Raw genomic sequence first — 14,375 nt, forward strand, 5'->3', positions numbered from 1 at the left:
CCAGGTGTCCAGATACTTCTGATCACATAGTGTATCTGTCTAGTAAGCAGGAGACTCGGGTTCAAGTCCCAGCCTTGGCACATATACTAATTCATTACATCAGCTTTATCCTTATTGAGTCGATAGGATTGAGAACAGTGTATTAATTACACTTGTTATATGATGAATTGTCTTCCCTGTTAGTGCTCGGGTATAAAATTGCAGTGTCGGGTACAGTTTGTCATTATATTACATGTATTGCACATGGCGTCTTTAAGCATTATTTTATGCTGCTGCTGTGAGAGGGCTGCCACCTCACATCATCTAACACGTAAAATTGAGAGTTTTCGTTCTGCTGCTATTTTAACCACACAAATACAACAATACAAATTTATTATGTGTTACTTTTCAACCCTTCCTTATATATTTTTTTTAAATGTTGTATTTGAATTTTTAATTTCTTGCTTTTTATTATTTCGTTTCGATTGTTTTTCCCCTCCTTGGTGCACAGCCATTATTCAGAGCCATGATTTCATTGCATTTTATGATTTGTTCCCCAGTTCTTCCACCTATCATCAAAGACATTTCTCATGTATGAATACACATAATTTCTGTGAAACAGTTATTGTGTTTTGCTCTCAATGAAATATAATTATATTACAAAGGTTTCTGTAATCTAAAATGACGCAGTTGAATTCTACACCTCCCTCCAGTCACCAGTAATAAAAATAAGTCCATAAGATAACAGATAACTCGTTATTGAACCATCATAAATTGATACTGCTGAAAATATGATTCTAAAGTCTTGGGAAAAACAACACCTTCATTGCAATTATCACTAAGCATGAAAAGGTATATGTAGTCCATTTTTCCTAGTATTCTCCACATACATATCATACAGAACAGAAGTACATTGCAAGTTGTGGTATTGCTGGAAACTGAAATCATGAACTTTGTTGCCAATGACAGAAAGAAACTGTTCATTTAAATTTTGTATCAACTTCTAACATGAACAGAATGTTGTAGAAATTTTTTCCCCCAAGTTCATCCCTGTTCTGAGATTTTCAATTTAAAAGAGGAATGTTTTGTGTGTCTCTTTAAAGATGAAGTAATTCTTCTTTATAATACAAAAGATGTTCTCCTGAGTTTGCTCTCTTCTGTAACATGAGTAGCAATCTGTCATCCAAATAATTAATGACACTTTTTCTTGAATATCCCATTGTTGTAATTGTTGTTACTTGTGAAAAATATATAAATTTTTATTTTTTAGTTCGCCTTGGAAGTGTGCTGGCGTACACACCACTAGACGACAAGAGTATTGCTCTGTTAACAGCATACATCAATGATTTTCTCAGGTAAAACAGATTTTAATAAGCTTATTAATTGAAGTACTGTAGTATCATATTTTTCAGGTGGTCTGTGTGGTGTTACCGAAGAAATTACAGTTAACAAAAATATTAATGAGTAACTGTGATTCCTAGTAAATCATTTTGGAAAAATATAATGCATGTGGTTTTAAGCATGACAGTGAGTCACTGTTGTTTAGTTTCTTTGTTTTCAGTAATGCTTTCTTGTCACAATCAACATTTGCCGATGGTGTATGTCATATTAGAAACATTTACTAAAGATTGTGTCAGTAGTTAAAGAACTGTACGTATATATAAAATATAAGCAAAAGGCACACTATAGTGACACCATCATAAATGATAATAGTTATAGTTGAAAGAAGTCCGTTGTTATTTAGTATGAATAACAAAAAAGGTCAGGAAGATGATCATAGACTGATAACTGAAAATTAAAAATTATTAATGTTCTGTAAAACATAGTAATGTTGAATATGGACACACAACTGTGGTGGAAATATTGGCAAATAATAGTTTCAGCTGTTGTCAACACTGGGAAGCCTGTAAGATTTTTGGTGTATTCTCCTTGTCCGTTGTAGTAGTTGTCAGGTTGATGTGGAATAGTTATTCACATCTTAATCTCACTGACAAACAATATAGTTGGTGAATATGTTGCTGTCAGACAATAAATGTGAAGGTTTAAAATGCAATTCTCAGTCAGTCCTCAGATTTTTTTCTGTTTCTTATCACTTCTTTCATCTCTGGCGATGATTTGTGTATCAGAAATGCTCAGTTACACTGTGATTTGTAGTATGTGTTAAACTGAACACCCCCCCCCCCCCCCCCCAAATTACTGAATGGTGAAGTCTGTTTCAAAGATTGGACAGAGGTTCATACCTAGAAAAATTCTGCATTGTTGAAATCAGCTATCACGTTTGACAGCTTGACCTTTTTAGCAGGAACAGAAACAGTTGTAACCAGTAATTGGATTGTACGTGTACTGTCTTCATGAAAACAGAATATCAATCTCAGTTAAAATATCAGACTGCCCTGTGGGACATCGTGATCTTCCCCTGCTTGCAGGTGACTGAGTGATATTGTTACACTGTAAACAAATAATGAAATTTCATTTCTTTAAATGTTATATGTTGGATGTGCTTTTGTTGGTTTCTACTGAGACCTCCACGCACGATATAAACTGTGATCATAATCATTAATTAATCAGCATCTATAATTTTTCAAGCTAGAATTATTGTACCAGAACTTTGGAAAACAGAGTTAAGCATTTCTGACTATTGTTTGCTGCCTTCAGTTACGGTGCCTGTCTTGTCTGAGAGTGGAAACATGAGCCACTACAAAATTTTTTTCAGAGATCTTTTGATAATAATCTGTTGTTGTAGCCGTTGAAGGCTTCATGTAATCCTCTTCATAGCCAAGTTTATTTCAGTTCAGCATGTCTGTGTATAAATACCCAAAGTGTGGTGGTTTGGGTATCCAGCCTTAAATTGTGTACTGTCATTGACTATTGTAGAATAAATGGTGTGTAGAGAAACATAATTTGGCATGTTTGGCTTTCAGTCAGTGCAGTAGAATACTGCCATGACATACAGGAGTAACATCTAACATGATAAATTACTCAGGAGAAACATTCTCCTTCACATGAGAAGGTATCCTACAAGGAGTTAAGCAGTTCAGTCTGTCTTTTGTGTCCATTCATGGTTTAGGTCACTAGACCTTTGTTTTCAAAGAAATTGAGATCAACAGTCATCACATTTTGAGTACTTTAGTGTGTTCAATAGGACAGCTGGTGCAACAGTTAGAGTCTATGCTTACCAACCTGGTCAATGTGGACTCTAATCCTTGCCCGTACTTTTGTTTTATATTTCATGTAGATAATTAAAAGTATTTAATAAAACAGAAGATGAACTTTGTTTTATGCAATAATTACTGGTTAACTGTAATGCAAGTCATTACTTTCACCTTTCAGGCAGTTGATTACCTTAAATAATTATGCACATACACAACTTCATGAATACAGTCCAAGTTTATTTTTCAGTGAATGTAAGGCAGAAAAAATCCCATGTGTCAAAGTGTTTTTATTTAGTACACATTGTGTAGAGTGTTTAGATATTTTATGGCATTTATTTCCAATTGAAATGTCAGGGACAAGTTCAGAAAGAAACCATCCGAACAATAATATGAACTGAATGTGTTAGGATTATGTTCTCTGCAACATAAGGAAACCGAATGACTCAGCAATTTCATTGTTATCAGTCATTGTTTATTATCACAAGAAATTTTGAGGGTTTAACTCTCCATCATCAGGTTGTAACTATGTGGATTAAAATGGCATGCATGTGTTGTGTAATGAGCTTGGAATAACCTGTGGCACTGTCTCCAGTTGGCACAGGAATCTTTCCTTGACAATGATGCATCACATATAACACTGCACTTTGTCAGTGATGGTGTATGTGATGTGATGTATCATGACAAGAAAAGGAGCTCTTGACTACTGTAGTGACGATGCCACAGGTTATTCCAAAGTCATAGCACAACACATGTGCCATGCGTATAATTCCACCTCATGATACAGGTTTAACCCTTCAAAATGTCTTGTGAAAATAAACAAACACTAACTGGTAACAGTAAACTTGTTGTTTCATTTGATATTAGTAACAGTCTTGGTAAAGTCTAAACAAAAATGTTCACGAACATAAGGAAACCACAGACTGAGTAATCAGCTTTTGACAATTTTGCCATTCTGCTAGATTGTAATGGAGTTAATTTATTATTATTATTATTATTATTATTTCAAAAGTCAGAGTAATTTCATATGTGCTTGCTAAGAATAAGTGTTGCTGCCAGTTTTATAGTACTTGCTACCACATGTGATGCTCGCTGACTGACAATCTAAAAACTTTCACTTCTGTTGTGAAAATTAAGTGTGTGTCATCAGAATAGAGGGATATTTTCCTTGTGGTCTGTGTCTGGAAGAAAAAGAAATGAACTGTTGCAATTTAACATAGAATCAAACTTCTGCCCCTTGACAAAGAAAGCCTGCATTTTCACCATTCAGTTACAGTGATAATCAAAAACAATGTTGTTAAGGAGCTTGATAGTGTACAAATAGCTAATAACACACTCTCACCCTTTGTGTCCTTCAGAAAAGTTTCTCTCTCTTCACAGAAAAGGTCTATAACACAGACAGGACCGGTTTTTCATAATATTTCAAGTAATTATTCCTCTTCCACATATGTGAAAAAAAAATTGCATGTTGCATTTCATTTGCACCAGTCTTCGACACTGGTTTTGATTCTCACTGCCACTTTTTGTGTTGTCAGGCATATTGGTGTAAATAACAAAAGATGTTGGAGGTTTGTATTGTGGCAAAATAAAAGAAAATCTCAGATGGAACCTGCAGCTATTAAGGAGAAAGTCTTGAGTGATAAAACATAATAAATTAAACAAAATTATAAGACCCCTTGCTTTTCTCCTTAAGTCACTTCATTTTCTTTAGCATTTGGAATTCTGTTGAGAAATGTATGTATCTAACATTATGCTCATCTCAGTATCTTTGAGTTGTGTGCAGCTAGTCAATGGTTGTGGATCAACATGTGTCCTTGGAATCTTCTGCAGTGGCATGCTTCAACACAGTGTTCTCGATTTACAAGCCATGCCATTTTGGATTAACTTTTTAAATAAATCAATGCAACCTCTCAGTGCTTTTGTTTCCCAGTAATGTACACATCTGAAGGGGTTACAATAGTCATTAGGGTGGAAAGTAACTACATGTTCCCACGGAAAAGTTTCTTATTTAATTAGTCAAAATTCATGATGATGATTAGACATCATCATCACTTTGAACATTGATTTGCTGATTCAAACCCTTTTTACTCTTGGTGAAGCTTGATTTGGCACTTAGTAACTGGACCATAAGTGAAAAGCCAAGATTTATCCCATGTAATCACTTTTTCCAAGAAATTAGGATCATTTTCAGTGGTATTCAAAATGGCAGTAAAAACAATGTCACGAGCTTCTTTTTCTTTACTTGTGATAATTTTCAGCACTAGTTTTGCTTACACTTTTCTCATTACGTAAAATTTGCCGTACACATTCTTCTCAATTCCTACAGTCTCAGCAATCAATTGAATACTCAATAACAGTCAGATCAAATCATATTACGTACTTTTTCAATATTTTCATCCATTTTTGATACTGAAAGGTGTCCGAGGTGTGTTTCATCTTCAACGTCTTCTCGGCCATCTTTCAAACCATTTAAAAAATTGCGGACATGACAAACAAGTTTTCACCATACACTTATTTCAGTAAGAGATTGGTTTCAGTAGCAGTTTTTCCAAGTTTCATGTGGAACTTCGCAACAATTTCTTGCTCTATTATTACACTTATCATTTTTCTGGCAAAACAAAACATCAGCTCTTAACACAAATGATGACTATGGCCACACTGATCTGTCATTAGACACCACAGATGTGACATTTGATTGAGAAGGCTTCATGCTTCACAGCTATTGGTCATTCATCTTTGGCACATCCATACCTACTCTATGACGAAACCAGTCAATGACATCTTGTATATTAAGTGATCTAGACAGTTTTATTCACAAAAAAATTTACAGGTAAAATTTAATTATGCAGCTGATGTTTATGCAACACAGTGAATTTCTGTAAATATTTCTACACTTCTGAAACCTTATGACATCTCCCTTACTTTATGAATGCATATGATTTATTTACCGGTGCGTTAATATACCGTATTTACTCGAATCTAAGCCGCACTTTTTTTCCGGTTTTTGTAATCCAAAAAACCGCCTGCGGCTTAGAATCGAGTGCAAAGCAAGCGGAAGTTCTGAAAAATGTTGATAGGTGCCGCCACAACTAACTTCTGCCGTCGAATATATGTAGCGCTACACAGGCATCCTTTGTACGCACAAAGATAAATACTGGTGCCAAAACCTCTGCGTCAGTAAATAAAATAAAAAAAAAATTGGAAGATGAGTTTTTTTTCTCCGCCCGAGTATCGACCACTGCTTTTTCATACATTATCCAACGAAGTAAATACAAATTCCGTATTGTTCATCTTCGAATTTCAATGTACTACGAAAATCCGACTGATAATACTGGGATTTTTATCAATATGGCCAACTCTACTTTCTGAATTTTTTCCTACCTGTGAGAATAGATGGTTGCTAATAGGAACCTGATGAAATGTGAATCACATGCAGTATTCTCTTCACCATAAGAATAATACGAATATAAACATTTTGCCATGTATTCTTTCGTGTTTGCTTCTATCTCATTTAAATCCTGTCTGCCAAATAAACTACGAAACTAGAGTGAGACAACAGCAAACGCGGAAGAATATACGTATCGTGTCATGTTTATATTCGTATTACTCTCATGCCTAATAGTGATACAGTCGGAAATGAAGCACGGCAACTGACTAGATTTTTAAATCTAAGATGACTAATTTCTGTGCAGAATTTGATGTACTAAAGAAGCGGCCGCAAAGAGTTTCAAACGGAGAAAAATTTTCACTAAACTCTCGTTCAGAACATGTTCTATCATACGCAGTCTATTATTTGGTTCTTGTTGATCATTATCAAAGAAAGCAGCAGTGTAAGTAACAACAAATAGCAGTCTCTTGCCATTGTTTCGCTAATGAGACGATTCCTCTCTTTTTTTAATTGTAGGCGGCGGTAGCGCGCACAAAAGCAAGCCAAGCCGCGAGCAGCGACAGGCCGTAAACATGCACTATCGAATGCGTCAAACAATGCATGACACAGTATAGTAATGCATTTTCAGCTTAGAGTGACTGACGTAAACACCTATAACATAGAAAACGGCACTTATCAGATTAAAGCAAAATAAGCAATCGATTCAAACCAGACGAAGCACGTGAAAAAGGAAGGGTATCCGTATAAATACGGACGGAGCGCCTGACGCATAGCAATGGCTACCTGGTAAAGCTTAACTGCTAAGCTTTCGACTCGAACCAAACTACTGTAGCTGTATCGTCATTCATTCGACCTAAATTGTGTCTCATATTACAATGAACCATCTTTGTTTCGATTTGGAGGTGCGGCCTAAAACTTTTCTCTTCCCTTGAATTTCGAGTCTCAAATTTCAGGTGCGGCTTAGATTTGGGAATTTTTTTTTCCTTTATTTCGAGTCTCATTTTTCAGGTTCGGCTTAGATTCGAGTGCGGCTTAGATTCGAGTAAATACGGTAGTTATTTATATATTTGCACCTGTAGTGGACGTAAGTAAGGGCGATCCATAACAAAGTATTTTTGTTGTACTTGTCTTGTAATTTGCCTGAGTCGGGTAGCTGGTGATTCCTTCTAATTAAAACTCCAGGTCATACAATTTGTGGTTGTTTATTTGTTGACGATAACATTTTTCCAAAGTCATTGCAAAATACATCAAACTTCACATATAGTCTCTTTGACAATCCAACAGCTGACAGACTGACTTACTGACTGAAAAGACTACAAAGTGAACCCCTAGGTGAACTGATGCTGCATTGCCGTGTTTGCTTATACATATTCCAAGCAATGAGTGTTCATTACTTCAATTATTACACCATCGTGAAATTAAAAGTTACAAATATACGAAAGGTTGACAATCAGATTACTTACAGGATAAAGTATTAGTTCATTACAGATGAGCTTTAGGTTAGAAATTGTACAATTTAAGATTGAAAATTAAATATGACTTTCCTACAATAATGCATTTCATTAATTTAATAAATACAAATCAATTATCGATCGGGAAATATTGCTAACATTTACGTAATATATACACAAGTTGTTTAACCTCTTGAATGGCTCATAACTTTGAAATATGCATCCAAATGTAATTAATGGAGTTAATTACATGTGCTAACAATGATCAGTTAATTATTTTAGTAATGGTATTAATTCTGGTTTACAAATTTGGGTTTGAAATTACATATCACTTGAAATTACGTGAATTTAAATTTGGTTCTTGCTTTTTGATCCATTTACAATAACGTTTTCCAAACTGAACTTTCGAGATCTAATTGCAGTTAATTAACGAAAGTAATAACGATGCTAACATTTATAACTACTTCTAATCAAATGAATTACATACGGATTATTATAGTGCTGAGTAAATGTTGATGGCGCATAGTGATTATTATGTTATAAATATAATAGAGGGAAACATTCCACGTGGGAAAAATATATCTAAAAACAAAGATGATGTAACTTACCAAACGAAAGCACTAGCATGTTGATAGACACACAAACATACACACAAAATTCAAGCTTTCGCAACCAACAGTTGCTTCATCAGGAAAGAGGGAAGGAGAGGGAAAGACGAAAGGATGTGGGTTTTAAGGGAGAGGGTAAGGAGTCATTCCAATCCCAGGAGCGGAAAGACTTAACTTAGGGGGGAAAAAGGACAGGTATGCACTCGCGCACACACACACATATCCATCCGCACGTACACAGACACAAGCAGACATTTGTAAAGGCAAAGAGTTTGGACAGGAAAAGGTGCCATAGTGGCATGATTTTTATTCTTTGTGTAACAGAAAGTACTGATACCCGACTACAAATTCCGGGTATCGAATATTATAGTAATGCTTTGGGGGGGGGGGGGGGGATGTTACAACCTCTTCCATAAACATTTCTCTTATTGAGATGTTCATGAAGGTATAATGACTTTTGTGGTGTCAATAAAGTGTATTTGCAGGGTATGTACAGATGTTAATCTGTTCCTTACTTTTCCCATATGAGAAGGCTATTGCAATGTGTGTGTGGAATTTTGTCTTAAAAATATTATATGAGATCTTCTCAAAGAGGCTGATGACGTAACTTTATTGCAACTTGGGCCACAGTTTTTTACAGAATTACCTCGGTTAATCAATATAGAATGGACAGTGAATTGCACATTTTTATTAATAATTTGTAGTGTAAACTACATACAATATCAAAAAAGACAACAAAATTAATTACCAGATTTTGCTTGTTTCAGATTCTTACATAAAAATTACTCATCACTACAAGCTGTACAGGATTACCACATTGCAGCACCTGAGTATCACAGAAAAGCTGTGTGATTGCCTCTCATAAGTATTTTTTATTCTTTCTTGCGTGTTTATAAGTGTTAGCTTGTAGTTTGTCACAGTATTTAGAGTTTAAGACTGACTGTGCATTCTGCTAAGGCAATTTTTGTAAACACTGTATCCAAATAACAATCACATTGTATTTGGGGGTCTGTATTTCTCATGGTTTAATAAGTTGACTGCCAAAAAACAGTTTGAGACCTTGTATGTGTTAAAATAGTGGAAACAGTTGTATGGATACCACCACATTGCACAAGGATGTATCTGAACATCCAGTAGAATAAGAAAATACCAATATTTGTTTAATAGAGATTTACAATGATCTGAATTCTCATTAATATATTTGCCATTTCAGTAATCTGATTGCAGTTGTATTGTACGCTCACATGCATATTTGATGATGCTTCATTATTCATTGTGTTTCTGTTGAGTATGTTTTATGAGAACATATTCAATTGGTCTTTTGATTGTGTGTATGTATTCTGATTGCAAAATGTACATGTTACAGCAGAGAAATTGTAACTCCTTTTGCAGTTGCTGTTTAGAAGTTACAAGTATATATATATATATATTGTCTGTGCTTACTTTCCACTAAAAATCGGTTTGAGACTGTTGTTTCTTTCTGGCTTTCATTATTTTGCAATAAAAGATGGACTTACAGAAAGCGAGGACTTTCTGGTGGAAAAAGTTGTGTGTTTTATTCCAAAAGTAAGTTACTAGTTAAAATAAAACCTTACTTTCTTCCTGTCATATAAATTTTTAATATAAACAGTTTCATTCTGCCTTGTTTTCAGATAGATATGATTTTTATTCACATTTGTCAGGGATTGTAAGCAACAATGATTAAATTTTTATACATCCCAAAGGCTGATTGAACAGAAGAAATTCACATTTTCATGAATTTGTGGTTCATAGTGGAATTGTGCCTCAGTTAAAAATGATAGGCCACTGTTACAAATTCTGGTACTTACACAAGATAGAATCATTTGTAAAATATGTACTCGTTCACTATGTCTGGCTCAGAATCAGTAAAATTCATAAATCTTCAGACAGTGTACATGCTTGAGATTTTGCCACCTTTTGAAAGCCATATGGTGGTGCAGTAAAAACCATTATTCTTGATGGAGGCATGGTTGTCAGAGGGCTTGCTACCCTCCCTATTTTCCTTTCCCTGTTGCTTCATAGCCTGGGTTGTGAGTAACTGAATGTCCTTTCCCTTCTTCCCTTTCTTTCCCCTCTCTCCTCCCTGATGAAGGAACATTTGTTCCGAAAGCTAGGAATGTAAATTTTCGGTTCTGTTTTATGTGTATCTATCGGCTGTACTGAGCTGAGGTAAGTACTGGCCAGCCTCTCTATCTCTCTGTTAGTATTTGTTTCACATCTTTATATGAGATTTTCCATTAATCGTTTAGATCACCTATATGGTCCACATCCTTCATTGTTTTGTCCCTTTTGTTAGCTATCACTTACGTCTGTCATCTTAACACTTTCTCTTCTTCAGTGTTTTACCCTCTGACAACCATGCCTCCATCCTTGCTACCCTCCTTATTTTCCTTTCCCTGTTGCTTCATAGCCTGGGTTGTGAGTAACTGAATGTCCTTTCCCTTCTTCCCTTTCTTTCCCCTCTCTCCTCCCTGATGAAGGAACATTTGTTCCGAAAGCTAGGAATGTAAATTTTCGGTTCTGTTTTATGTGTATCTATCGGCTGTACTGAGCTGAGGTAAGTACTGGCCAGCCCCTCTATCTCTCTGTTAGTATTTGTTTCACATCTTTATATGAGATTTTCCATTAATCGTTTAGCATAAGCTGTAGCAGATGTAGCCTTTGTAATGCTGGAGGAGGAGCATAAAATATCAATCATCTGTAATCAATTAATACTGCACCATAGGTTGTACTGCTGAGTCGATTTCAAGAATTGCTGTAGCAGACATTTTAATATTTAAAACTGATCCTTAGGGACGCCATTCTTTTTCCCACTTCTGTCTGGCGTTGTATCTTTGCAGAATACCTGGAAAATTATGTAGAAAGGAACAGCAAATATGAAGATATCAATTTATGTTTAAGGATATAGTCAAGGGCTGAGTAATACCTCCTCCACTTACGCTGAAAGGAACTATCTTCCTAGCTTCTAGAACCAAAGTATGATATCAGTTGACATTGTACTCCAGCAACTTTTCTATATATTTAATGTCGGCAGCACTAACATAATTACTAAGTAGTGTTCAGTCGTTCCCTGGTTTCAGGAGAGGGAGCATGATTGCTTCATTCCACAAGTGGTGAAAATATACAATCAGCAAAATTTCATTAAAAAATGCGAAGAGGATTCTTCTGCATTACTTTACAAGAAGTTGTATTTTATTGAGTCATATCCAGGAACAATTTTGCTAGCCTCAAACAATGTTGACTCTGTCTCCCACTGGGTGAAAGACTGTTGCAATGGTAGTCCAAATTGTCCTCCATTAACACATGGTGGCCGCACAAACTAGTTTATGTGCTGCAGAATGAAAAGAAACATCCTGCCCTTGTCTTCAAATATTGTTAGACAATATCCCTGTTTCACAACAACAGTTGCTGGTTACCTGCTATGTCAGCCAGAATTCTCCCTCATGGTGTCCAGTACTTTTCATGGACATCTTCAACTTTTATAGTCCTGTCTTCCTCAGTTGCGTGTAATATTACGGTATATTAATAATTTTTACTTATGGACAGTCTGACAGCAACTGAATAAAACACAATTTTAGTGCCATACGCGTTTCGCCTTTATTTTCTGCAAGGCATCATCAGTGGCCTGGAATATGTACATATGTTAGCTATTTTATTTACATTTTTGTCATTGTGCCTATAGGTTATAAACAGTTCTGGTGGTTGGTATTTCCTATTAAGTAGTAATGTTTTGAACTGTACTTACAGGTTGCGTGGACAATTTCCTACATATTACACTCCTGTTGCATTTTTGGTGTTGTTCTTCTTCTTATGAACGCCAATTTGCAGTTTTTTCGCCATTCCACAACACTATGCACAGAACGCTTGTTTTAAAGCAATGTTTTGGTTTCTGTTGACGAGTGACGACAGTCAAATGTTTTTGCCAAAGATCGAATGTTATTGCCAAACTTATGAGTGTAACTATTGAAGTATCTGTGGTCTGTTCGCGTATGCATTTGTGTGTGTGTGTGTGTGTGTGTGTGTGTGTGTGTGTGTCCAGATGATGTGGGGAGAATTCTCTTTCTTTTTTTGTTTTTTTATTATTTTTTGTTTTATGTTATCATTTCCTTTACTAAGTGTAGTAGGGAGCCTGTGCTGATGTGTGTTTGTTCATTTATCACATGTTTGTTTTCTGCTATGGCTTTCTGGATGTGGAAGTTTTCTTGCATTTGTATAAGATGTTTGTCATGGTTGCTTATTCTTATTATTTTCATTTCTTGTTCCATGTTTGTAGGATGATGGTTGTAGTGTTTTAAATGCTCTGCAAATGTGGAATGGTTTGTTTCATACTTCCAACATCTGATATGTTCTTTGTATCTTGTTTGAAAATTCCTGCATGTCATGCCTATGTATACTGCATCACAACTTTGACATTCAAGTTTATATATTCCTGATTGTTGGAATTTGTCTCTCTTGGTAGCTGGCTGGCTTAGGTGTGATTGAAGGGTTTGCCCAGGCTTAATGCTATTTTGAAGCCCTGTCTCTTTAGGATGTTTGCAACTCTGTGTGTTAGTTTATGTGTGTAGGTCATGGTGTACCATCTGGTTCTTTTCTGTGTGGTGTTATCATTGTGTGTGTTTGTTGAGTGTGTTTGTAAGTTTTCAGCTTGTGAGTTCTTTTGTATTGTGGAACTGTTGTGTTTGTTTTTTATTTGTGTTTTTATTTTTTGTTTGAACTTGTGTACCACATGTGTGTCATACCCGTTGTTCCTAGCTATTTGTATGATTGTACTCATTTCTTGTTCATAGTTTCTCTTGCTGAGTGGGATTCTGTTTAATCTATGTAACATGTGTCTTAGTGCTGCAAGTTTCTGGCTGTGGGGGTGGTTGGATGTGGAATGTATTCTACATCTACATCTACATCCATACTCCGCAAGCCACCTGACGGTGTGTTGCGGAGGGTACCTTCAGTACCTCTATCGGTTCTCCCTTCTATTCCAGTCTCGTATTGTTCGTGGAAAGAAGGATTGTCGGTATGCCTCTGTGTGGGCTCTAATCTCTCTGATTTTATCCTCATGGTCTCTTCGCGAGATATACCTAGGAGGTAGAATTGTGTCTGTGGCTGTTGGTTTTCTAAAGATGTTAAATGTATGTTTACCATTTTCTTTTTTAATTGTAATGTCAAGAAAATTTATTTGATTTTCTTTTTCAAGTGTGAATTTTATGTTCTGATGTGCTTTGTTTATTTCTGAATGGAGTTCATCTATTTTTTCACTTGGCTCATCTACCAGACAAATGTCATCCACGTATCTGTACCAATATATGATTTTGAAACTTTCATTTGTGGTTTTCTTATCAAATATCTGATTTTCTAGGTGACTGATGAAAATGTTTGCTAGTGTTCCTGATATTGGGGATCCCATGGGCAGTCCATCAGTTTGTAGATAATATTCTTTCTCAAACTGAAAATAGTTTTGTTCAGTTGTCAGTCTGAGCATATCTGTTATTTCTTTTATTGCGTCTGTGGTGAGGTTGCTGTGGGATGAGAGATTTTGTTCTATGATTTCTATTGTTTCTGTGATAGGAATGGAGGTATACATATTTTCTATATCGAATGAAATCAGTGATGCTGTGTGTGGTACCTGTATGTTCTACATAAAGACGGAATGCCAATGAGAGCTGTTATCAACTTCAAGCAAGCCCCAACATACCGCATAGCCAAACACCTCCAAAAGTTAGTTACAAAACACTATAAAGTACAAAACAACAGAATAGTGATAAACACAAGAAACCTAATAGAA

The 14,375-nt window shown here is 35.6% G+C and overlaps 1 protein-coding gene across 1 annotated transcript in view; it reads left to right on the plus strand.

The window, feature by feature from the left end:
• The window catches only part of LOC126187324 (mortality factor 4-like protein 1), a 131,702-nt gene extending 121,582 nt beyond the window's left edge, over positions 1-10,120 (plus strand). Inside the window, exons 10-11 of the mRNA XM_049928342.1 lie at positions 1,250-1,334; positions 9,343-10,120. Coding sequence (XP_049784299.1) covers positions 1,250-1,334; positions 9,343-9,427 — 170 coding nt within the window. The 3' untranslated portion in view covers positions 9,428-10,120. The remainder of the gene's footprint in view (positions 1-1,249; positions 1,335-9,342) is intronic.
• The last annotated feature ends 4,255 nt before the right edge of the window (positions 10,121-14,375 follow it).

The sequence above is a fragment of the Schistocerca cancellata genome, chromosome 5 (genome assembly GCF_023864275.1).
Source record: "Schistocerca cancellata isolate TAMUIC-IGC-003103 chromosome 5, iqSchCanc2.1, whole genome shotgun sequence".
Lineage (NCBI taxonomy): Eukaryota > Metazoa > Arthropoda > Insecta > Orthoptera > Acrididae > Schistocerca > Schistocerca cancellata.